General features: G+C 44.1%; 1 protein-coding gene across 1 annotated transcript; it reads right to left on the bottom strand.

Moving 5' to 3' along the window:
* Positions 1 to 2,632: 2,632 nt before the first annotated feature.
* On the bottom strand, positions 2,633 to 24,929 carry GAD1 (glutamate decarboxylase 1). The gene is made up of 17 exons (XM_065750280.1): positions 24,835 to 24,929; positions 23,544 to 23,693; positions 21,842 to 21,904; positions 17,963 to 18,121; positions 17,155 to 17,397; positions 16,402 to 16,492; positions 11,938 to 12,050; positions 11,116 to 11,231; positions 10,938 to 11,017; positions 10,696 to 10,750; positions 9,911 to 10,027; positions 9,648 to 9,712; positions 7,269 to 7,347; positions 6,180 to 6,329; positions 5,225 to 5,332; positions 4,470 to 4,559; positions 2,633 to 2,806 (listed from the first exon to the last, which is right to left on the bottom strand). The coding sequence occupies exons 2-17, from the start codon at positions 23,611 to 23,613 to the stop codon at positions 2,633 to 2,635; spliced, it is 1,773 nt and encodes a 590-aa protein (XP_065606352.1). The 5' UTR covers positions 23,614 to 23,693; positions 24,835 to 24,929.
* Between the last annotated feature and the right edge of the window lie 942 nt (positions 24,930 to 25,871).

The following is a 25,871-nucleotide window of genomic DNA, read 5'->3' as shown; positions in this document are numbered from 1 at the left end:
TATGAATGTCAGTAAACCGTATTACAGTCTGTCCTATGATTTTGCAATCAGCTACATCAGGTAATTCTCTTTATATGCTTCTAATCTCAAATACAACTGCCATAATATTGAGATGATGAACTGGATACCAGATCCACAAGGTTAAAACATTAACATTAGAGGATTAAGGTGAGATGGATCTTATAGCTTTGGTAATACATTTGGTGAGTTAACAAGGGAGCAAAGAAAGGTCAGTAGTTAACTGCCTTTACACTGACTATCCTAGTTCGTATTTTTTTCTCATAAACCACAAGGATTGAAAGAAATCCCTCTACATTCTGTAGCTGGACTTCAAATAAAGTAAAGTAAAATTGTGACAGAGACCAGATCTCATTTCAATTGAAATGTGACAAGCTCTTTTTTCTTCAAAGCAGACTTCTTTCTACTCCTAAAAGAACTCCCAGATCATTTGGTTTTGATGAACAGCTTATCAAGAACGGCGATTAATATTGTGGAAGTCATAACTGGTCAGTATTCACACTGACTACCTCTGCATGGCAGGCCTCAGGTCTCAGCGTGGATGTTTACATCAAAAACGCTAACTAGTGAAAACATAGCAAGATAATTAAAGAAGGTTAATGCTTAAGATGAAGAAAGTAAGATACCAACTGCACTGTACTGATGAAAGCAACCTAATGAAAGAAACACTGTGCTGTGGAAGAGGGATAAACACTACTCCTATGAAAGAGCTGGAAAGGCTGCTCTGCATGATACATCATTTACCATTTTGCAGATTCTTCCTTCTATCCTGTGAGACAGCATCTTCAGAAGACAACCCATCAGACATGCAGGATGGAAGTGTCTGGTATCTGTAGCTGTCTTTCCATAGGAACAAAGGTGGGGTAAAGAAGATGTGAGGATGGCATAAGAGTGTGTTCACTGAACAATTCTGAAATAATTTAACTTTATTACTGATTTGGAGGAAAAAGAAAAAAAGAAAGAAAGGAAGCCCAGATAATTATTGACTTGCATGGATGATAGACAGAGTCATATATGAAGAGGTTTAAAATCAGCATATTCCATTTATCACCATGACAGTAATTCTGTAGACAGAGAACTATTGAATTTTCATTTTGTTCCACTATTCTGCTTTCACTATGGAGTTTTCCACTTTTTAGTATTGATTTAGTGATTGAAACTGAACAAGCTGCAGATGACTCTGGTGTCCATACTTAGAAAAGTCTGGCTGGTTTAAATTGCTGCGACATTCCAGCTGTATTAAAACATTCTGAGATTAATCTTTGTTCCATTTATTTTTTTCATTCCAAACATACAGTGAATTTAATTTCACTGAAAGAATGATGCTCATTAAGTTTCCCACATAAATGCTACAGACCTTCAGGAATCTTCCCACAGATTTTAGTTAAAATGGTCATAGAGATTAGTCCTGACATACAACTCAAGAACAGGGGCCTTGGTTAGCAACCAATATTCACTAGAAAAGCATTCAGAACACTGAACAGACAGTCAGACATCACATTTAATAAACTGAAAATTCTAATAGATTAAGGGTATTTCATTATTTGACAGCCTATGTACAATGTTAGAATCCTTATAATCAGTAAAATTATCTGTAAATTATTATTTTAAGGGCACTAGGATTTAAATGAAAGTGTCAGCTAACATTTTTGTATCTTTTCTTTGGCTCACAAATACACTAAAATACCATAAACATTATTTAGAACTTCAATAATATATAAATAGGATACATTACAAATGGAAGAAAATACAAGACAACTCTTCAGCATGGTAAATCTCTGCATATAAATAAGCAAATATTTTGTATACCTACAATTCAACAATTACCTTGCTGTAAAACTATTACATTTAAATCCTTTTACACAAAGTCATTTAACAATAATATACACAATCTACACAAATTAACCTCTAAAAATACAGCAATAATATACCTGTTACAATGACTCTGCTACTATTATCCCCGATGTGACACTAAAGGGAAAATACAACTATTTTACTCAAAGGTGCTGTTAGAGATTGCTGTTTGTATGAGACAGAAGCACCAACAACAAGATTCAATACTGTTATGCATCTTCTTTAGCTCCTAAGAATCTACATTATAGAAATGTTTCTATATGTCTATTTTTACCTGTCAGGAAAATCTGTAGCACATTATCCACATCATTAGTTGTTGAAGGAAAAGTTATTTTTCTTAAAGTGGAAAACATGCTGTGACTTAGATCTAAGTTCATAATCTCTTTATATATTTATATATATATATATATATGTATATATATATAATTATAGATATATATTTATACTGTACATATATACTGTGCAGAGTTCTTAATTTTCTATTTTCACACTTACTAATTTCCTGCTGACAATAAACAAGACCAATCTAAGAGTCAACAGTACTTCAACTTCAAGATAATACATTTTCCCTCAGTAAAATGATCTACCAATACACATATTTCAATAGCCTATAAGTTTTTGTTGTTGTTCAAGGATGTCTTAGGAGATTGGAACTTACGGAAAGAGAATTTCTTTAAAACATGTTCTGCAGAACTGGGTTAAAAAAATAACCAGTACTGGAAAACAGTGAATTACAGAAATGAATAACTAAGCCATTGTTCTACAGTTCCTGCCCCAATCTCTCTATTTCCTCAATGAGGAAGTCTATATCAGACTTAGTTGCTGCTGGGTTTGAGATGACCATTCGGAAGAAGTTGACTTTATTGCCCTGAGGCTGATATCCAACCATGGTAGTACCTGACTCCATCATCAGGGCTTTGATTTTCGGTGCCACCTTCAGTATTTAAAGTCAAGGGAGGGCAGGAGGGAGAGACAGAGAGAGGGACACAAAGAGAGAGAGAGAGAGAGAGAGAGAGAGAGAGAAAGATTATGAGAACTTTTATTTTTTCTTTGAATGTCAAAAGCTTTGTTAATTTAGGGTAAGCAAAAAGGAATGAAACAGACAGTTTAGAAAAGCAATATAAGATATGTAAGAGAAAAAGCCTGAAAGCTTCAGGGACTGGATATTTGAAGTAAAATCAGCAATAATAATATTACTCTTTTAAGAAATCTTTTTAATTAAGAGACTAGCAGCATCCTAGTATATATAACATTATATTACAGATATTTTAAAATCTCTAATGTACATGATTTCTATGTGCTGATTAATTACCATTATTCTTACATCCTGAAAAATGCATATATGACTGAGAAATACCAAATGTGCACAGTTCTACTACAGTCTTTGGATAAAAGAGGTAGTATAATTGTGATGTGAAGACATGTTGGGGGTGAGGGAATATTTCTTTTGTTGTTGTTTTGTTTATTGAAAACTCCCTCCAGAATCAACTTTTTGAGGGCCATGGATGCTTTTCTCGAAAAATATATTTTCTCAAAAGTCAACTTGCTAAAGGGACAGGGTAGAGACAGCAGAAATTTTTCAACAAGATTTTTGTTGTAAGGAATATTTTCTGCTAGCATAAGCTGTGGAAATCTTCCAGCATTTTTGCAGTACTGTGCATTTACCTCTGTTAAACTTCCTCACTTTAATTTATAAGAAATACTGTTCACAGTTCTAACAGTTTTAATATGCAGTATTAGGAGAGCCCAATTTTGCCATCCAGACCTTTCTCCTGTACTGCTGACTGCCTGCCAAGGCCAGAACTCTGGTTCGTAACTGTTTTGTAGGATGCTTTATGATGTCCTTTAACATTTAACATGGTCAAATAAAATATTTCATTCTTATTCTCAATCATATCCAACCTTTTTTTTTTTTAATTATAAAATAATTCTTTTATCTCCTGAATTTACTTAATTCCACTTCTATTTTTCTAAAATGCTACTACAATTTTTTTCCACTTCCCTCAATTCCTAAGTAACAGAGCACTCCTCTGGCAGTGCCTCTACAATACCTTCATTTCCCTCTACCATATCTTCAAAAACACTATCACAAAGACTTTCAAACCATATTCATTTTCATTGAAACGCAGTAATCAGTCAAACTGCAAAATCACCTGTGACTAAGCAAGAACATCTAAAATCAAAATAAAAATTGGAGAAAAGATTTGCATGTTTCCATGTCCCACACGTGCCCCAGCACTTTCGAATAGTTACCCTTCTATTTCTCTTTCTGAAATGCTGCCCTGTTCAAACAAGACGGGGACATCTTCTGTACCTAACTACCTATTAAAGCTTTTGGGACCACAGAAGGCATAGGAAAAACAAACAAACAAAAAAAAAACCTCATTACGTTCTGTATTTTGTTCCATAGGGAAAATGTGACTTCATCCACAATGGGAGATAAAGGTGAACAAATATCAAAGCCACAACAAGAAATTCAAGAATTTTTATCCTAGGATCTGGAATTTGTCAACACAGAGATGTATTATTTCCGATAAACAGAATATTTGGGGCTGAAATAGCAGACTATACTTTTGCATTTAACATAAGTCTCATACCCTGTGCAACTTTTCTCGTCTCTCCTCGCAGTCTGGCATGCCTCTGAGACTTGGTGGAATATACCAAAAACATACATTTGTGTGCTCCGGCTGCAAAAAGAACCAAACACATACATCAAGAAACAAAGTAATACAGGTCAACCACATACTTTAAGGGCTAATATTTTTTAGCACAGATCTGGAAGTCAAATTAAAAAAAAATAATTGCAGAACTGCTTTTGCATCTGCCATATTAGATTCATTATACAATGTCCCATTTAGGGTACTAATGCCTTGTAGGCAAATAACTTCTACCTTTATGTGGTAGTGTGACAGAGAACAGTTTTCCAGGCTTCCTACACAGGCAATTCCATTTTTCTTTTCATAGTCAATGAAGAGACAATGTATTTATGCTACTCTATCAACAAAGACTTTATACAGTGGCACTAGTAGCACAAGACATTGCAAAAACAGCAGATTTGCGGTTATCTACATGGTGCCACCTGGAATCTCAGCATAAATAGATTGCACTGAGGTAGTCTACATGCCCAACATACAGAAATTCTCTGGAGAGAGGAGACAGAGAAACAGAGAGAAAGAATGGGAAGAGAAATATGATATTTATGATATAAAATCAAATAACCACTTGTTTCTTTCTGGAAAATTAGAGACGTTTTGCACAGCTAGGCCAAAGAACTATAAAAAGTATGAAGACTGTTATCAGAATTCCATGTAGATTTGGCTCCTACACATGGGTTAAATGAAAGAAAACTTACCTCTCCTTCAAACACCATCTCAAATTCTTCTCTGTTTTTTATTTTAGTATAGAGATATTCTGCCAGTTCCAGGCATTTGTTGACCTGATTTTCAAATCCTACTGTACCCTATTTTAAAAAGAAAGTAAGTATAAATTACAGAGTACTTTTGTTTGCTCAGATGTAGTCATCTTCTCAGAGAGATTTCACTCCAAAATGGCTACAGACATAATATATTTAGCAGAATTCTTTAAAGCAATTTAGAAGTAAGGTCCAGCAGTTGCTACAGAAGCAGCTAAATGTGTCAAGACTGTAATCACCATTGGGTTTTGTTCCGTTTCTAAGAGAATTTATTAAAACAGGAAAGGCTTTTAATATCTTTAATATATCCTTTGCTCTCTTTTCTCCAGTTTCTAAAAAAACAAATGTTTTCCCAGTTCTCTCTGAAAGACTGCAAACATGGAACAGAAGTTCAACTGGAAGAGTAGATTACTTCTCAAATCTTATTTTATTTAAACAGTTTGCAAGAACTTTGCATATTAAAAAGTCAGCAAACAAAAGCCTGTTTGCTTAAAGTCATTTGCCTACCTACTGGTCATTTGCAGCATCTGATCTTCTGAAAGATCATTATCCCTTTAAAAAGATGAATGCTGATAATAAATAAAATAGGAAAAACAAAACTTTTTAAAGTACTTTTCTGCATATGAATGAAAAATATAAATAATAGAAATACACTGTAATTAATTACTATGTGACAGGACTATCATGGTCTACGCTGATCCAGTGACTTAGAACTTACTTCTCATTTTCAGCCAAACTGATGGTTAACGTTGTTCTACTAGCTGAATGATTCTTTCCTAAAAACATATCTGTGTGTTTAGAGGCTGTGTTTACACTAGTATTAAAAAAGCCTTCCATAGCATTAAATGTATAAATAAATAACTTCTGATGTTTTAACTGGACTTTTATGATTTACCTTTGCCTTCCACATCAACCAGAATTTGAAAATGTCCACATGTCGCCCACACTGTATTGCCTTATCCCCAGTGTCATAGGATACATCATACTGTTTGTCTTGCTGGAAAAGATACCCTGCACACATTTGATTGCAGCCTTGAAGTATACCCTGTAATGAAAAACATGCACATACAAGAAACATACTGTATAAATGCACATCAATCTGTACACATTAGTAATATATAAAGATGTATATTAAATATATACAGAAGAATTGTTCTTTAAATGGACAAATTATGAAATATGGACCTTTTTGTAAACCTCAGACACAGAAAGGATTTCATAGCCTAAGGTGTTTTCCTTAGAAGTTCCTCAAATGCATTTGGATTCTAAATTTCCAGGACTTTATACTGTCAGGCTGTAGTTTTAAGACTTAAATATTTGATGCATTAAATTACACAGTAGAATACAGTTGCATCCTCTCAGCGCTACATACAGCTACAGAAAATGTAGCCAACTTTATATTTTGTCCAGCTTAATGATACATAAAATTAACGATAACTATAAACACAAATGATCTAACCTGGATGGGTTTTGCTTAGCAAGCAAGGAGAAGGGGTGCATCACAATCACTGCTTTTAAAATGATGGTCTACAAACCAATAGAAACTTATGAATTACTGATAAGAGTCTATGTCTATGCAGAAAACACAAAGGAGAAAAATCCTATATGTTACACAAAAAATGTTTAAAATACTGTGCAAGATTAAAAAAAAACCCACTTTTTATTTAAGCAGTTTAGACTGAGACCAATCACTAAGATCATGGTTGTACATTCAATATACCAGGGGAACAGAAAGGCAGTGCTCAGATGAATTACACAACCATAGCTGTAACGTAGTTAGAATATGTGAAGATCCAACAGCTGAGGATCTAACCCATATTGTTTAGAACTTAGAAAAAAGAAAAATCAAAAATAAAACAAACATACCAGCAAACCATTTCCTAAACACAATATAAACCTAAATGATTATGTGCTATTCTTTTAAAAAGCAGGGTTTGATAGCTACAATTTTTAAAACTATTTAGTTACTAAATATAAAGCAGACCTTCTCTCGGACCAGAATGGCAGAACACTGCAACAATACTCCCATCATCTTGTGTGGATTCCAAGTGACTGAATTGGCTCTGAAAAAAAATAAAAATAAAAATACACATTCAGATACATCTGAAAAACAGAAATTCAACTTGGAGTTGCCTTAGTTATCTGCTTTGACATGGAAACACGCAGAATTTTTGACCAGCTGAGAATAATCTCACCATGGAGATTATCACTATCTCAGATATGTGTAACTTCCCAGCTGTACTGTCCAGTAAGGAAAATGTGTTGACTTCAAATATCAGATTCTTGATTAGTTTATATTACTACGAATAACAGCTAATTAGCGTCAGACTGTGCTGATGAGCTGAAATAGCAACTTCACCCCCCAAAACCCCACTTCAGAAATAGTATTAACAAAAACAGTGTGGTTCAAGGTATGGACTGGGTGATGGGGCAAAGAATCCTAATCAATCCTAATCACTGGACAAGTACAGCTATTTGCTGAACAGTTAGTAGAAGGAAAATTCACTTTGACTGCTTATCTACTTTTCCAGCTAGAGCCAAAAGAGGCCTTTTTTGCACAATCTTGCTAAGCCCATGGACTGTTAAAAGGCTATAAAACATTATCACCCTACCATTCTGTGTGTAAAGGTTAAGACTCCTTATGTGTAAGTGGATGTGCAAGATCATCTAATTTAATTGCCAAGATAAGACATTATTTTCAATATATCAACCCAGACAGTTTAATGATGATGCTAAAGTAAATGTACCAACATAATATGTCCACTGACCTGCTCACCCCAAGTTATTAATTTATTAATTACCAAATATTCATTGATTCACTGCATGTTCCAGAGAAGGAAACCATGTAAAGATATTTAATGAACATCTCAAGCTGGAAGGGACCCATAAGGATCATCAAGTCCAACTCCCAGCTCCACACAGCACTACACAATAAATCAGACTACGTATCTAGGTGCTTTGTCCAGACACTTCTTGAACACAGGCAAGCGTGGTGCCACACTTCCCTGAGGAGACTGTTCCAGTGATTGACCTTCCCCTCAGTGAAGAAGCTTTTCCTGATACGCAATCTGAATCTCCCCTGTCACAACATATTTCAATGTTGTTGAAAGAAATTTCAAAGAGATTTCCCTCACTCCTACCCTCTGCTCTCAGAGAACAAGCACAGCCACAGTTCTTCTGTTTTGGGCAATGTGACAATTTGTTCTCTCCAATCTGAAGACCACATATTCCATAAAGATTCCAGTTACAATTCCAACCACCATCTGCACTAGGCTGGATAGGAGAATATCTCTAAAAGAACAATAGCATGGCCTAGCCTGCATCTGCAGAGCTCACCTTCCCTTGAGAGTCTCCTTAGGCAGTGTGGACCAGCAGGTTAAATAGGTGTACCAATCAAACTTGCGTAGGATAAGGAAATTGTTTGTACAATACTAACTTCATACTAAGACGTTGCCTGTGACTAGCAAATTGGATTGAGCATACTGTTCTGCTGAGTTCTCCTGCTATAAGATCCTATATATTGTGCCACATTGTCCACGTGCTTTTCCTACCAGTCCTGCTATATATCATTCTTTCTTACAAGTACAAGATGCTCAACACTGGAAAAGTGTATTTAATGAAGTACTCTACTCAGTGCTCTCATTTTATATGCCTTCAGACATTGCCCACATTTGGCACAGTTGTCTCAAGGAAGGAATTTGGTGCTAATTATAGTGAATGTGGGTAGAGCTTGTTTCAGATCTTTTTTTAACTCCCCTGGAAGCTGACACTTGTAGTGACAGGAAAGATCGGATGATTCTGGTTCTTCATTGCTGTTCTGATTTTTCTTGAGATAAGCAGTATCCTATGGCAGAACAGTTTCAGGAGAAAACTGGAAACAAACACACCTGTGGTGCTATATACACAGTATCTTCTACAGACTATAATAACATCGTCACCACTGGATGTAGGAGCATCAGTGCCAAAGACTGCATGTTGAACACCTCCTAAGTTTGAATTGAAAGGCTGGAGGGAAGGTCGTACTCTCACTCATACCTTGTTTTTTTCCTTAAATCCACCTTCATCCATTCGCACTCAAACCTACCATTTGCCTTTAAAATCCCTTAAAAACTATTCCTAGAACAATATTCTCTCCATCTTTTGCCAAGCAATATCCTTGCCTACCTTTGAATCCACTGAAAACTTGGCTTTTACTGATATATATATACACCTCACTGTTGTCTTGCACAGAACTGTTTGTCATACTACTGTTTAATTTAATATTTAAAATCTTTATTCCAGCAAATTCATCTCTTCATGAATTTCTGAAGCGTCATGTACCTCACTAAGGTATTTAAATAGCAGGATTACAAGTGTGTAGTACCTTTCTATTCCATTCAGTTTATGGCGATGCTTTCGGGACATTAAAAGTCCACCTCCCCAAGCAGCCTGAAAAGACAGAAAAGAAACAGAAGATGTGTCATCCTGAAAAGTCTAATAATATTTTAACTTACTCAGACTCAGGTTCTAATATTTGATTGTATTATATGTATATGTATATGTATGCATATAATATTGATTCAAGACAAAACACGTAAACCAAAATCCTCTGTTGCCTGAACAATAGCATGTCAGTAAGTTACTTACATCTACATGGAGCCAGAGGTTGTATTTTTCACATATATCTGCAATCTCCTGTATTGGATCAAAAGCTCCAAAAACTGTTGTGCCTGCAGTTGCATTTACAAATAGAGGAACGTATCCCTACAGTGAAAATAACAATAATATTTACAAAATTCAGGCTTTGTCAGGAAAAACAAAAAAAAAAAAATCTCAATTTTGAATTAGATTAAGTAAATGTGAACTGCAATTCTATTGAGTTGGCAAGTGTCAAGAAGTTAAGAAATCAAGAATAATCTCGGTGGTTTTATATAAACTTGTTCGATTTCTCATTGCATTGATTCAAGGAATAACAATAAACATCTCAAAAAATCAAGCTTACTGGCAACAGTTACTGACCCTCCACTCTCACACTTGAAAGCTAAGGGAATTTTTAAGAATCATCATTCAACGGAATTTTTAATGGTTTGACCAAACATTAAAGTTTAGATAAAGCAGTTTTAATTTCATGTTTTAGCATTTTTCCATGCATTTCCAAAGAGGAAGTTATTTTAAAAACTAAAAATACAGATGTGTGAGATGATATATAAACAAAAAAAATATTGAAACAGAAAATAGAAACCATTGCAAGATAATTCCCTAAACAATACAGAAGTATATAATTAAACAGTTTGAAAAATACTATTACAAGATTTATATTGTTATAATGTTTTTGTTTAATGCCACCCCTCAGACTTCCAAGGAAGATGTAACACATTTTTATTAAGCCAAACATTTATATACTATTTAAAGAAAAAACAGCAAACACAAACCTTTTGTTTTGCTTCCAAAATTTTTGCTTCCAAATCAGCTGGTATTATTTTGCCTCTGTAGAAACAAAGAAAATTGAAGATTGCATGTAGAAATACTAGCTACAGCTGAAATAATTTAATAGGATTTTCTCAACAGGCGATTAGCAACTTGACACACTGTATTGAACCAGCCCTTAAGTATACTAAAACAAATTTAACACATGAACACATTCAATATATCAAAGCACTAGCATCCATCCTACCTTTCATTGCACTTTATCAGAACTACATTGTCTGTTCCAAATCCAAGCGCAGCTCCAGCTTTCTTTATTGAGTAGTGACTCTGCAAGAAAGCATATGCACATGGAGGGGTCATTTGATAACAAAATGTCTTCACCATGTACATTGGTAAATTAACAATTAATTGTGTATTAAGCTCACATGTTCTGAGGTAAAGAGAACCAGTTTAGGGACTGCAGCCATGCCTTTGGTTTTGACTTCCGGGAAATACTTGTAGCGTGCAGCCATTATGCTGTACATGTTGGAGATGGCTCCTCCTGTGAATGAATAAACAATGAATACTAAAATAGCAATAAGAAAAAAATATATATATATATATATTATCTGTTCCAAGAGGAGGCAGAATTTGTTCTTCATCCTCTGAAACAGGATGCTTCACCTCACCAACAAACCCAGATACCTGGAGTTATTTTGGTCACCTATTATCTGGACATGGACCTGGGGCTTCCACATATTTTTCCATTCTTATCTACTACTATTGATTGCTTTTATGCTACATTCACAGGAACATACTACAGCCATACTTCCGAACCATACTTTAGGGCTCCTATTTTCCTGACTCCAACTTCTTCAAACTGACATGTAGTCCCTTTATCTCAACAGCAGGATGTCTGGTTGTAGAGGAGGGTCAGCACCTCCAGAAATGAGGCACAACAAAGGGTGTTTAAATGCCTAACCATGTTCCAGACCTTGTAATCAAGCTTTCAAAGCGTTAGCCAGTGTTCTGCATAGTCATGATACACAAGCATACCCAAAGATAAAAATTGCTTTTTTTTCCTAACATTTTTTGTGGGATGCTTGAACAATGTATATACTTCAGCTGTGAAATTCCTACTTTTAAAACTCTGATGCACTGTTTGGTCTTGAAGATATTTCAATCAGAACTTGGACATTGTGACAGCTTATGGTTATTTTAAACTTTGAGCTATTAGTCAAACTTCTAAGCACAAGAGAAAAACTCACCAGGTGAGAATATTCCATCACCATCTTTATTCGACCATCCAATAATCTCTCTCATCTTTCGAAGTGTTATTTGTTCCATAAGGACAAAAACAGGGGCAATTTCATATGTAAACCTGCACAAGTAAAGCAAACAAAACAAACAAAATTAAATACAGATTCAAAAAAACACAATCAATTGCTTCAGATTCCTAAAACTTTTCCTATAACTCAAGGATCTGATATTGCAAACTTCATGCAAGCAAGTATCTTCAGAAGACAATATGTGAAATATTGGTCAATAGAGACCTGCACTATCAATAAATTTTCTATTACAACCAACATGAGACCTAATATTCACCATCACAGTACTTCTGACTGCTATGCTGCCACACATTTGTCTCCCAAAGTGACAATTCTTTATTAAAACAGTGAACTTCAATGAGCTAACCACAGCCATAATTAGAACTATTGAGCTAGGACTCCAAAGTCTAAATACAATTAATTATGTGGATTTATTCTGTTGATCTCCAAGGACAACTTATTTCTACAATACCACGTGATCAATAACTGTCAAGAGTAATTATAAATGATGATTTTCTAATTACCAATTACAAATACAAGACAGCAGTCAACAGTTCTATCCATTTAATGAAGGCAAAAAGCAGTGCATAGCTTGGTGTGCCATGATGTCACTGACAGATCTGCAGATGGAAAGTGACAGCCATACAACCATTTCTGGTGAGGAAGCTATGTGGATAAACCACTACTGCTGTAAATAAACTGACTGTTGGGTATACCAAGGGAAAAATAAATAAATAAAAGTTAAAAATAGATACATATAAATAAAGGGGGAATGCAGGAGCAGAAAGGAACTAAGCATTCCAGCTGTGACTTTTATCAGAATCTTTAGGAGGGTGACACCCTGACACTTTGGAACTGCATGATCATACGTAAATAATTTCACCACAATTTACATGTTGTTTTTTTAGTACTAAAATGACAGTAAGAATCATTATGGCAGACCCTAAGGGCACAAGCTATTCCTGAAAGCTTGTATTTTACTTATGTCTACATTGATCAGTTTAAAAAATTAAAGTTCATATTTTTCCTGACAGCTGTCATTGCTATTTTAAGAAGCAAAATATGATTTATTTTGCTTTTATCATGATCAGAATTGTCAGAGACAGACAGTTGAATACCGATCTAGAATTTAGATGCTACCAGTGATTACAGAGACATAATATTAAGAAGTCAGTTGTTGACTGCAACCTTCTCAGTATTAAAAAAAACCAAATAGTCACAGTTCATTTTGTTCTGTGTTTTTTTTTTCAAATATTGCAAATCTAAGATGCATTCCAACCTTTATTTAGGCAAAATGCCCAGCTGAAGCCAACAGGAGCTCAGTGGTGTACAAATCAGTATAGCCTATATGCGAGACAAACTGAAGTCAAAGTGCTTTTTTCCATCAGTTTAAATTAATTTTGAATTTTATCTGGAAACATGGCACGTTCACTCCTAGGTACTTCCTGAAAGACTTTAACATTTGTACAAGAAGTGTGCAATATTAAGCAAGATCTTTGTTTATAAAATACTAAGGCATCACATGGGAAATAGAAAATGTACCGAAAAACAAATAAAATAGTGCTTATTGACTTTTTGCATAATTATTTTCTGAGCCTCTGAAGTCTGACAAAGAAATTAAAAAACTACTGTGGATGGTAATAAGGGCAGTGGAGTTATGTGAGAGGGTGGCTACAATCTCAAAAATATGTCTTGCTCAAGGTCAGTCCAAATTATTACCTGTTTAAATTTAAATAATTCAAAAAATTTCTCTAGAACTCAGAAAATGCATTTCAGAATCAATCTCCTGATTAAACATTGATTTCATTTTTGTTAAACAGCTACAGATATTTCTATAAATTAACAATAGTCACCAGCCTTTGGTCTTCACTAACAAAAGAAATGGGTTTATGTTAGGAGTGGCTATTCCTGACTTAATTCTGCACTCAGCTAAAGGAAGGTGAATTTTTACCAGGACAAGCCTCATGTGCACTCCAAGAACAAATATAAAGCATTTTTATATGTAACATTTTCAGAAGCATCTATGTATGATGCTATCAATACAATTCTCTCATCTTAGCCAGCAGTGGCATAAAGGGATCTTCCAGTTCATACTATTGCTCTCCAGCCCCTACATGACAGAATCCCAGAGCTGACTGAATAATGGCAGCTGCTGAGAATTCCAGTAAAGTCTCATGCTCAGTGGTTGAACTTCGAATAGCACATTGGTATGTTATTTCCAAGCTGATGTAGGGAGCTTATTACGCTCAATTTAATCTATTGTCTTCACGGTGACATTTAAAGAATATTTCCTAATGATAATAACAATACTTTTTTTTTTTTTTTTTTTTTTTTTTAAGAGAATGCAGATGTTTCTGTTACTCAAAATTCACTTGAGAAAAAATGTACTCTTTTAACTGCACACTAGTATTTTAAGTACTCTTCGTAGACAGAAAAGAAAAATGGCAAATGGAAGACATTCCCTATGACAACCCAGTGTTAATGTTGCATTATATGGTTACGTAACTGAAAGGTGAAAGCCACTTCTAGATAAAGGTCAGAACCTGCTCTTCTGTGCTAGAACATTGCTCAAAACAAGCAGCGTGCTCCCCAGAGCTCAGTCACTGTTAATAACCTTGTCAGTACTCTTAACTCGTATTTTACAAACACTTTGCTTCAAAAACACTTGCAATTACTGTATTACTTTAAGGCACATCATGTTGATCTTGGTTGGCTGAAAAAAAGAGCAAGATGCCATTTTCCATTTGGTAAACCTCATGCAAACAATAGATATGGCTGCTCACAGAAAATTATTTGCAGGATATGTTCATGTTTCAAGTGTAAATGGATCAGAAGTTAGCTTTACAGAGCTAGTTTTAACAACACACTCTTAAAGCCTAAATAAGGAAGACAAAAGCAACCTTATAAAACAGTTACTCTTCAGAACTAAATAAATGTGATATTCTTAATAACAATGGCAACATTTCCTAAGGTTATCACAGTCTGCCACAGAGCTGAATTCTGATTTCCCTTATCATATTTGTGCAATTTCATCTGTTACAAAAGGAGAACTAAGCCAGGATAACTCAGTCAGTTGAAGGGAGCGAGGCCCACAAAATGACACTCTGAAGCTTGTTTATGACACAGAGGAACAGTATTTAAGCCACGACTTATTTCAGAAATGCAATCAAAAGCAAATTAGCTTTTATTTACAGAGCTGAGAAAAAAAACACCTTGCAATCCTTGTTTTACAATTAAAATGTACACTGCTGCTGTTTGTTTTGTTTTCCCAAACAGCTTTTACATCTGAGTCCTTCATTATATAAGACTTTACATACATTACAACAACATTAATTTAAAAGATGATAACTGTAAAGGGCAGTTTGGCTTTGGCTGGAGCACATGATATTATTTTCCTTGGTGCTAAGGCCACAAAACAGGCACGTCTTGCAATCTCACAGAGCTGCTAGTAACCAGCTGTACTTAATGAAGCACCTGGCTGCAGAAGGACCAGAGGAAAAAGCTCATGTTCAGACCTGCAGATACATTTCCTGTGTTCTGCCAACTAGCAGCAAGGTACCCAGACTAGAGGCAGCTTATAGTTAGAACACACCAAACCAAAGGCTACAACAGAGGGCTCAAGGAGAAGGCACGTTTTGGAGTATATAGAAATCAATGCACAAAAACTGTCAGGAAGTTTTCTTCATGGGTTATGCTCTTTACTGCAAAAATCCAGCACAGTACCTTGCACTAACTTTTATTAAGTCATGAATTTAATTTTCGTTAATTACGCTTTCATTAATTTTGAGGTAAAGAAAAATCAGGTAGTTTTCTCACTGGCAAGTTTTAGATGTAACTTACTTTTTAGCGCTTTAAGGTTTGTTAAAGTGGTACATGCATGAATAGTCTGGGCAATTCCTTCACTATCACCGCGTTAATTTTCAGTGATACATTTTAACCTTATCGAGGCAACCAGATGTTTTACCAGCACAAAGACAGGGACGGGTGGTGGCCCAGCTCTGGTATCTGAAACCAATGGGAGGACAAGCAATTGCTTTGCACAGTTTGTGTTCCACTGGTACTAATGCAGAATTACTCAGTCTAGAGACAAATGATTAAAAAATATATCTGGAAAAGATCAATAAGACCGGTGCGACAGAAGATAAATCATTTCATGTTGTTCAATTAAGATCAGATTATTATTTTTAGATTAGAATTGGCATATTTTGCTTACCGTGTGCACTGGGATATTTGGGTTTATCAGAACTGTGAAGCTGTTACGGTTTATGTAACTATTTGCTCTGTTTAACAATCAGGGGAGACGCTTCCAATGGAGATGAAGCAATTAGCACTTAAGTACACCCCTGTCGGGATACACGCCTATAGCGACAGCCCGCTAAGCACAGCCCTGGCGCGGCAGCTTACATGTTGGTGTTAGCGGTGGATGTCAGCCACTCCCCCGCCAGGCCGATCATGTCCAGCCCCGTGGACAGCTGATTGAAGAAGCGCGGGTGACCTGCAAGGGAACGAGAGCAGCCTAGAGCGGCTCTGTAATCTCCGCAGCCCCGACTTTATCCCGTCTGCCACAAACCGCGGCACTCGCGGCACCGCCGACGGCACTTCGTAAACAGCTCCTGCATCAATGCAAGGGCGTTACCATCACGTTCGTGGACGTTCCTATTAAAAGGGCCCACGGCACCGCCGTGCCAGCGGGGAGCTGATGGCAGCGGGGCTCTGTGCTCAACGCAGTGCGGGCACACTGGCACCGCGTCAGGACCTGGACCAGCCCGTTCCCGGGAGCCGCTTAACTCCGCGGGGTTCCCGTACTGATGATTCCTAGGGTTTCATTCACTTTTGCATTAAACGTCTGATGAACATAAAAAAGAAAAACTGCAAATTCAGTGTCATTTATGCCCTCATTTACCTAATGATATTGGTCCCCGGAGGTACAGACTATCTCCTTCGCTTGATGAAATGCGAGCTACGTCTTAAAAACGTGTTTCTGGGCTCTGCTAACAGCGCCAGGCCTTGCACTGGGGGCAGCGGGACTGCACGGTCTCGGCACAGCCACTTCCATTGCCCGGGGGCGGTCCTATTGGAACGTCCCGAGGGACAGAGAGCGGCCCCAAAGCGCCCGGCAGTGTACGGGACCCAACCCGGTACTGTGCGGGAACCCACCTGTCCGCACCCCGTACTTGAGCGTGTCCCGGCAGTCCACCAGGATCTGCTCCAGGGACTCGGGGTTGTCCGACAGCTCCAGGTTGAAGCCCTCCATGCCCTCCAGCAGCTGGTGCGGGTGGTGGAAGTCTAGCACTTTGGTGGATCTGTCAAACGTCTTCCTCACGTAGTTCAGGAGTATGTCCACGACCTCCAGCAGGAACTGCATGGTCTGCTCCTCGCCATTCTTAGCGGGCAGCAAATCTGCGGGGCAAAGCAGCCGTCAGCTCCCCTTTAGGGAGCGAGAGGAGGAGGTGAAGAACCCCCGGCGTCCCGCAGTGCTCCCCGCGCCTGGGAGCCGCGGCCCCGGCTCAGCGCTGCCGGAGGGGAGGGGGGCACGGCGGAGCCTACCGCCACCTGGGGCTGCTGGGGAAGGGTCCACGGGAACGAGCGGCAAAACACCGCTAGTGGGTGTCGCCTCCCAGAAGACAAAAGCACCCAAACCCCAACAACAGCTACCTCTTCCCCATCTTCAGTCCCATACTAGCAGACGCAGACCGTTTGTTGCTGATGTATTAAAGGGGAAATTAATTAAATACGAAATTGCGCTCCTCCTGGGAGCTGGCTCTGGAGTGACCCCGGTGGAACAGCTGGAGCCGACCTAAAGACGATCAGCTCAAAGTACGGCAAATTGCATTTCAAAAAACTTCTAAGCACTGACAACGCGGCTCTCAGCAAGCACACACTCACGGCTTCCCCCAAAGCACCCCAGCGAGCAGCAGCCAGGGCTGAAGCAGGCAAGGGAGCCTAGAGCTGCGGGAGCGCTTACCTCGGGCATACAGGTTGGAGAAGTCCGTCTCGGTGCGGCGGAACCGGGCTTCCCGCTCGCTGTTCTCGCATGCCAGCAGGTTCTTGGAGGACTGCCGCTCCTTCAGGGAACCCACGATCCGGCCCTTGTCTTCCAGGCTGTTGGTCCTCTGCAGGAACCCTACATCGTTATTGCAAGGCGCACAGGTCAGGGTTTTCTCGCTTCCCAACATGTTTCGAAATACCTAAAGCAGCTCTCTAAATAACAGTTCAAAGCAGAGTTTGCTTTGGATCTGACTAATGAGGTCAGGAATAAGAGTATTTATGGGGCTTATTTGCCTCCAGGAGGGAGAGCTCAAAATGCCATCAACTGCAAAAACCCAGCCATGCAAAAAACAAATTTTTGTCACTTAGTGCAGTGGTAAATTCTTATTAAGTCGATCAGACAGATTCCACTTCAGTAACCAGCCACTGGAAGAGAGTTCAGGATGAGTCAATGCTATTTCAGCCTGCGGGTGAAGTTTATGGAGCTAACAGACAGGGGCAATAATGTATGATGAAAATCAGGGCCACTTTGCTTCTCCTCGTGGTGCTCACACGCACTAAAGGCACGGGAGCAGGCGGCCGTTCTGCACCGTCCTCCTCGGTGCCCTAAGGACAGCGGTAGGACCCACAGAGCCCACCACCTCCCTCACAGAGGGAAAGATGCCCGCAGCGGAATGAGCCCGGGACTCGGGGGTTCTCTGCCCCAAAGGCTCTGCCACTGCCCTCGTCCTCCCTCGGGGCTCTGCTCCCACCGGCGGCTAGCACCCCATCTCCCTGTGTTAGCAAGAAACAGCCAACAGCCGCTTTCCAGGGCTTGTGTCACAGAATTAGATGACGCCTGATACAACACCCGTGGCTCTGCCCCTTTCGTTGCCAACGAAGACAGCAGATTCCGACCTCTCGGCAGCGCGTGGTGCCTGGGGCGGCCATCGCGCTCTCCGCAGTTCTGTTTTGAATGAAGAACAGCTGAGCTCGAGTCCCTCCGCGCTCGGGGCCGCTGGGCAGGAGGGAGCGCTTCGGTACGAGGAAAATCGTTGCTGGGTCTTCTCCCCTCCACGACCCCCGACGCCGCTTCTCGCCGGCGCTCTCCGCTGCGGGCCGCGTGCCCCGGGACTCCTCGGGTCACAGCCCAGAACCGCTGGGCTCTGTTTGTAAGCTGTTTGCATTGGTATCACCGCTAACGGTCCTTGCAGTGAGTCACGGGCTCCCGCTCGTTAGAAGGACCGCTAACATAGAAACAGGTGCAGTTTCAGCCTCAATTCCGGAGCGCCCGCCTTTCCCCAGTGCCGTGGCTTTGCGTTGCTGTACTTTCCCACCCGTCTTTCTTCTCGGGTCCGCGCGAGGAGCTCCCGCCGAGCTCCTCCTGCAGCGCCGTGCCCTGCGGGGTCGGGGTCGGGCTCGGGACGTCGCTGAAGGCTCTGCCCGAGGCTGCTCATGCTACTAGTATTGCCCGGCGCCGCAGGGAAGCACGGCAGCCTTGACTCGTGGGCTCCTTCCACGCCGATCGTGCACGCCTGCGTTTGTGTCCCGCGTGGAAAAAAAGGAAAACAACACAGAGATTTGCAGGAGAGATCCAGCGAGAAGCAGAGCACGGCCTGCTTCCAGGGCCGCCTTTCTGGGAGGGACGAGGAGCGCAGCGCTTCCCAGCAGGTGTGCATCACACCCCTCAGACGGCCGCTCCCGTCGACGTGCACGAAAAGGTCGAACTTGTACAAGTAGAAAGCTCGGGGCTCGGCAGGAGGCGGCGAAGGAGACCTCTGGACCCCGCGGGCGCCCGCACCCGAGGCAGGGACAGCCCCACGGGTCCCCACCCGCGGCTCCATTTTCCCGGCGCACCCCAGGGTGTGTGTGACTCCCGCAGGTTCCGGGCACGAGCCAAGCTCCCAGCGTGCACTGCTCGCTATCATCAGCCGGCGCCGAGCAGCTGCGGGCACACCTGAGCGGTTACACAGGGCGTTTCCAACGATCCCAAGCAAATGGTTGCAGAATCGGTCCCGGCAGTGCAGCACGCTGCTCTGGACACAGAGGGAAAGCTGTCCACACTTAATACGCCGTGACCTTTTAAACCTCTTAAAAAAATTAATATATATATATATTTACAGTGGCTCTCTTCAGGAGGTGGCTTTCAGGCAGGCAAGGGGCTCATCCTGACACTGGTCCGTTGTTAGAGGGGAAATGGCACATAAATCTCGGGTATGTAATTACTGGGAATGTCAGGCACCAATACACGAGCCACCCTTTGTTCAGAACCCGCGCTCCCTGAGAGCTGAGTCCTTATTTCAAGTTCCCATTCAAAGCGAATCGATTTCTGCGTGACACACACAGGAACGCCACAGCTCGGTGACGGCACAGCATTTAGTGTCGGAGCAGCGTCTCGCGAAAGGCACGGATGAGGAGACGGTGGCTGTAGCAGTCGGACGTTGTCTTGTTTAGCTCGTGTGATTAGGGTTTGGCAGCCCCAGCGCTGTGCTCCATGTGCTTCCCGAAGGCAGTGTTCCCGTCCGCTCCGCGGAGCTGGCACATCTTGGGCTGAGGGCTCAGCCGAGCACAAAGAGGCACTGCGATCGAATCCCTCTATTCCGAACCACCATGGGTTAGGGATATTTGTCTCGTCAAACAGAAGAAAAAAAGCCGGAAAAGGGAAACAAAGAAATAATAATATATAAAAAAAACAACCAACCAACCAACCAAAAAAAAAAAAAAAAAAAAGCCCAACAGAACAAATCCCATCTGTACTGGCTTTGATTCCCCTTCACAAAGCCAGTGCTACGTGCTCCTGCCGTTCTCCGACTCCAAACGGCGTCGGGGCATGCCATTTCCAGTGTTTCTGAACCTGCACCCACACAGAGAGAAATGTGCTGTCCCCCTGTAACCCCGCACCGGCGACGCGCAGCGGGCCCAGCGGGGCGTTACTGCATCAGTGCCGCTCGCCAGGCTAAATTAAAACGATGATGAGAAGCCCATCGCTGCAGCACCGAAGGGAAACGCTCCATTACACCCGGCCTGGGGCTATTTATAGAGCCAAGCGGCAGTCGGTAATGTGCCTGCGGGTGCCGATGGGATCGTCAAAATGTACCCTCGTTCTTTTTCGGTCCAAACTTCTGCGTAACAAAACATGTTGCTAGTGAGCTTCGGCTTGGGTGGAGAGGGCAAGGGGCTCAAGTATGTCATCGCTTTGACAAAAAGACCATTTCTCCCCCCCGCCAACCAAACACAGAGGTAGCAGGGGAATGGGAAATTCTGTCCATATTCACAAGAGGCACGGGCTCAGCGAAAAGATTCTTGCCATCAGAAATGAAGATCCGACTGTTTGTCTTCAAAAGCGAAAGCGCCGCTGAGAAATCCGGAGCAGGACGACAGCTCGTTATCTGCAAATGAATCTCCTGCTCTAACATCGCGATCTGATTGTGCATTTGTTTCCCTTTCTGCGTTCCATGTGCCTGCGCGCTGACTGGCTGCCAGCGCTATCTTACCAGCGCAGCACGCTGACGGATTGCACTTTAATAAGGCTCTCGTTAATCTTTCTTCCCCAGGAGATCCGTATTTTCTATTCCGATAAGGCTGAACAATTTCAGACGGAGAGGCGGCCAAGCCCCGCTCGCTCCCCGCACCCCTGCGGCCGCAGGAGGGGCGAAGGGGCCGCTGCCGTCCCACCCGCGCCTGGGCACCTGCGAGCGCACCCGGGAGCGCACCCGGGGCGCGGAGTGGAGTCGCCGTGCGCCCGCCAGGGGGAGCCCGAGGCCGGTACTCCCGGCACAGGGTCCGGGGCGGAACGGTTCGTGCCCCGACGGAGCGCGGTCGGAGAGGCGTGCCGCGTCCCGGAGCGTGGGGTGGGGTGTCCCGCGGGTGGACTTACCGCATATCTTCAGGCCGATCTTCCTGGTGCACCCGTGCGCCACACCGCACCACGAGTCGTAGGCTGCAAGAGAGGGCAGAGGCGTTTCCTGGAGCCGCGGGACCCCAGTGGGACCCCGGCCGGGTCCTGCGCTTCCCCATCTCGTTCTTTCCCCGACCCCCTGTTTCGGCGAGCAACTACGGCTCCTCGTCCCCGCGGCGACAGCGCCGGGAAGAGAGAGAACGGCACCTGGGGCCGGAGCATCCCACAATACACTGGCGGGGCTCCAGGGAAGTGGCAGCTTAAAATAAAGTGGCGTGAAATAGGGTCACAGACGAGTTCAGGAATTAATTGGGTGAATAATAGTATTCGACTCGATGAGGGGACGTGGCTGGCTGGGCCCGAGCTGTAGGGCTGCCTGCAGCCGCACCGGAGACGCTCTGTCCCAGCCAGGCACGACACCCTTTGCCCGTGGCGGTTCAGCCGGGCCGGGCTCAGCAGCTGTACGGATCCAAGCGCACTAGGGAACGCCGCCGAGCGGCGAGGCCTGCCTGCTCCTGCGTGGTGCAGCGCGTCCGCCCCGACGGGAACTAAATCTTCCCCGGCAATCAGCCCCCGTCCTGCCCCGCCGCAGGGGAGTAGGGCGACGGGGCTCCCATCGCGGGCTCGGGCCCGTAGAAGGAGCTCCCGCTTCGGCCCATACACAGCCGAGCCGAGGGGAACGCCCCCTCCCCGCCGGCGGCGGAGCCGTGAGACTGACACCGGGGCGAGGTAGACGAGTGCGGACCCGCTCCACGGCCAATCCCGCACCACCTCCACGGGCGATGGGGCGACCGCAGATATGGCGGACCCCAGCGGGCTGGGGCAGGGCTCAGGGAGCAGAGGGGAGCGCTGCTGAGCCCGGCAGACGAACCCTCCCGACGGGGCTGGGCTCTTGCGCTGCCCCTCCGTGCAGCCCTTCACCCCGGTGGAGGCAGCTTCGGCGCTCGCCCTCTCCCCCTGACCGCGGGACAATGACAGCCACGGCTTATCGCCCCGAAAGCCCTTCCAGGGTACAAGAGGCTCCCTCTCCGCTGTGCCTCACAACCTTCCGTTTCTTCCTGCCGCCCGCTCTTTGTCTCCGGCGCTTTATAGCACCGAGCTGTTCGTTTGTTTCAGTATTTTGGCAGCCGGCAGGGCAGTCAGCTGACCCCACATCCACCTGCAGCACCCTCCGCTTCCCACTCGCACCTCAATAACTCAAAGCGAATTCAGAGCAATTAGGAATACAAGGCTTTGAAAAGCTGCAATTAGCATCCCAATTTCGCTTGATTACAGGCTTCAGCGCGGACTGAAAGGAAGCGCTAGCATTAGCATTTATAAAACGTGCGGGGGGGGGGGGGAAGAACCCGCTTTGAGCCACCGCTGTAACTTCGCCCCTTCACAGATTCATTTCCTCCCCGCCCCGACACAACATCCCCATTTTTCTGCCGCCTGGGGTTCAGCTCAGCGCCCACGTCCGTCAGACGTAGCCGCAAGCTGTCACAGAAGGGCCGTGGGGGGCTCTCCCCACCGCACGGACCCCGGTCCCTCCGGGAGGCAGTTCCTTTGTGTGAGCACTTTGCGCACCTTGCCTAGCGGCGCGGAACGGGAGGCAAGGATCGATCGTTTCGTTTGGAAACGGGGCTTCCCGAGCCGAGAGGGCCTCCGAAACGCTTTAAACGAGGAAAATAATAAAACCTACTTGTGGGTCGTAAATTGGTTGGGGCGGGGTCCGGAGCGTCGTTGGAGGACGAGGGAGCTGAGGAAGCCATGCCTTCAGAAGAGCCCCAGTGCCTGGAGCGCGGCTTTCCTTCGATATTCCTCCGAGGGCGAGTGGGAAGCGAGGAATTTACTGGAAAAAACAGGAAGAGAAGGCGCGTTTAGTAGCCCGCTCTTCTGGCGGGGGGGGGCGTGGATGTTCGCGGGTGGGAGGCGGCGGCCCCCGGCGAGCAGCGCTGGTCGCAGGACGGGTCGGGCTCCCGGGCGCGGAGGCTGAGCGTCACGCCGGGAAGATGCTTCGAGAGGCTGAAGAGCAGCCACGTCTCCTCGCTGGATGCCGAGGCGCTACCCCTGCGCCGGAATGACGGGTTTAGCAGACCGTGAAGTCTATCGCAATTATATCGGTGGCCACTGAGCAGGACGATGAGGTGGCTCGCGTCAAACTGAAGCCAATGTGCGGAGCGGGCTTCGAAATGACCGGCCCCAAAGATGACCTACAATCCCAACCGGAGCCCATTGCTGTGCCTTATCAGCCAATCCCCGAAACACACGCCAAGCTGAGCATCCTACCGCTAAACCCCCGCCACAACAAAGGTGCATTTTTGCCCAAGCCCAGGGATGCGCGTCATGCACGTATGTGTTCGCACACGTATGTTCCAGCAAATCAGGGGCAAGGCACACTCCAGTACAGCCCGGTTTGCCATGCAAGCTGCCGGCGCTGATGGTGCGAGGCGGCCGGGATAACCAGACCGGCCCCGGTCCCATCAGATGTGCTCCTTCCTCCGCCCACCAGCACCGGGCTGTCGGCAGAGAATGGCCGGGTCAGTGCCCCGCTCGTCCTTTTTGTCGCCGTGACTACCTGCGATTTATTTTATTCCCCTTGTAAGAAAAATGAAGGTCGCGGTAACGAACGAGCGCTTTCTTTGTTAGCTGCTGGTTTCACGTCGGTAGCTAACGGTTCGTTGCCATTGTTGGGCGGATTTACCTTCCCGTGTAAAAGCAACGCATCGATTACTTCAGTGGTAGACGGGTATTTCGCTTTTTTAAGGTGAAAAAGAAAACGATCATAAAGGAGAAGCGATTCTCCAGACAATGCATAGAAACGAAGTAACAGGTTAACGCGATGTCTAAGGCTCTGGCTGTCTCGAAATACCCATTATCCCTCTGTAGCTTCGACAGCGATCATAAACCAAATTTAGGAGAAACAAAAGCTCTGCATCCTGACAGCCGCTCCTAAAGCTTTGGAAATAGGACGCGGATGAGCGTAGACTTACCGAGGTGCGAGCGGACCGCCGTGCTACCGGAGCCCAGGCAGCAACGCGACTCCAGCCGGGAGCGACTCGCCGCTTATAAACTCCGCCAGAAACGACGTCGGAATACCAATCGCGCGGCGGAATTTAATGCGAGCTGACCTTTTTTTCCAGAAGTACTCGGATTTGCTTTTTTAAAAGCGTGAATCGCCGGCTGAGCTACTTCGACGCAGGCATGAGTCACAGAGCTGCCGCCACCCCCTCCGCGCCGCTCCGCACGGGGCTGGGGCGGGGACTGGAGGGGCGGCCCCGCTTCGCCCCGCTGCGCAGGGTGGGACCGACCCGGGCCCCCCGCGCAACGCTTGCAGCCGGGCAAGTCCCAGTGCCAGCGGCGCTTCCCGCTTTCCCTAGACAGCATCGGCTCGCTCCAAAGCCTCCGGGCGTGCCGAAGGGCGGCACACCGCTGGGCGTAGCGGCGTGAAGGCGAAGCGGCCGGGCTGACCTCCGGCCCCCAGCACCGGCTCGCCCCTCTCCACCGCCTCTTTCCCTCCGCCAGAGGGTGGCAGAGGCACGGGCACCACCGCTCGTTGTGCCTTCGCGGCCGCGCGGCAACACCTGGATCTCCACGACTCCCTTTTGCTAAAACGCGAAACATTTGTTTCTGCACCTCCGACCGCCCCAAATCCGTATTTCCCCACCCCACACCCCAAGCAATGCTTTGCTGATACGTTGCGGCACGGAACGTGGTGCTAGGTACTGATCTCTTGCAGTAACTACGCAGACGCCCAAAGCAAACGGCTCACAGAGCTAACAAGTAAAGGGGCTGAGAAGAACCTGCAATGAGACGGGAGGAAGGAAGCAGCCCGGTGGAGCTGGAGGATTCAGCCACGTGCAAAGAGCAGGGCATCACAGATGCATTCTTCCTGAGTGGCTCGAGGGGAAGGGCAGAAACTTCAACTCCTTTTTGGAAAGGAGAGCGGCAGACCGAGGCATTATGTGGCCAAGATGACTGTTGTGCCGAGTAGACCTTATGTCTAGGAAGTGGGCAACCAACGAGAGCA

Source organism: Cyrtonyx montezumae, unplaced genomic scaffold (assembly GCF_038088225.1).
Source record: "Cyrtonyx montezumae isolate F1298 unplaced genomic scaffold, pur_monq_1.0 scaffold_7, whole genome shotgun sequence".
Lineage (NCBI taxonomy): Eukaryota > Metazoa > Chordata > Aves > Galliformes > Odontophoridae > Cyrtonyx > Cyrtonyx montezumae.
This window is presented reverse-complemented; position numbering and strand designations above follow the sequence as displayed.

Bases quoted from the DNA above. Each gene is read 5' to 3' on its own strand.
- GAD1 (XM_065750280.1), bottom strand. From the start codon at position 23,613: ATGGCTTCCTCAGCTCCCTCGTCCTCCAACGACGCTCCGGACCCCGCC. The intron at 10,751-10,937 runs GTAGGATGGATG...TTGTTTCTACAG, and splicing joins CTGATAAAGTGCAATGAAAG to AGGCAAAATAATACCAGCTG. The intron at 5,333-6,179 runs GTAAATCATAAA...TTTTTAAAATAG, and splicing joins GGTTGATGTGGAAGGCAAAG to GGTACAGTAGGATTTGAAAA.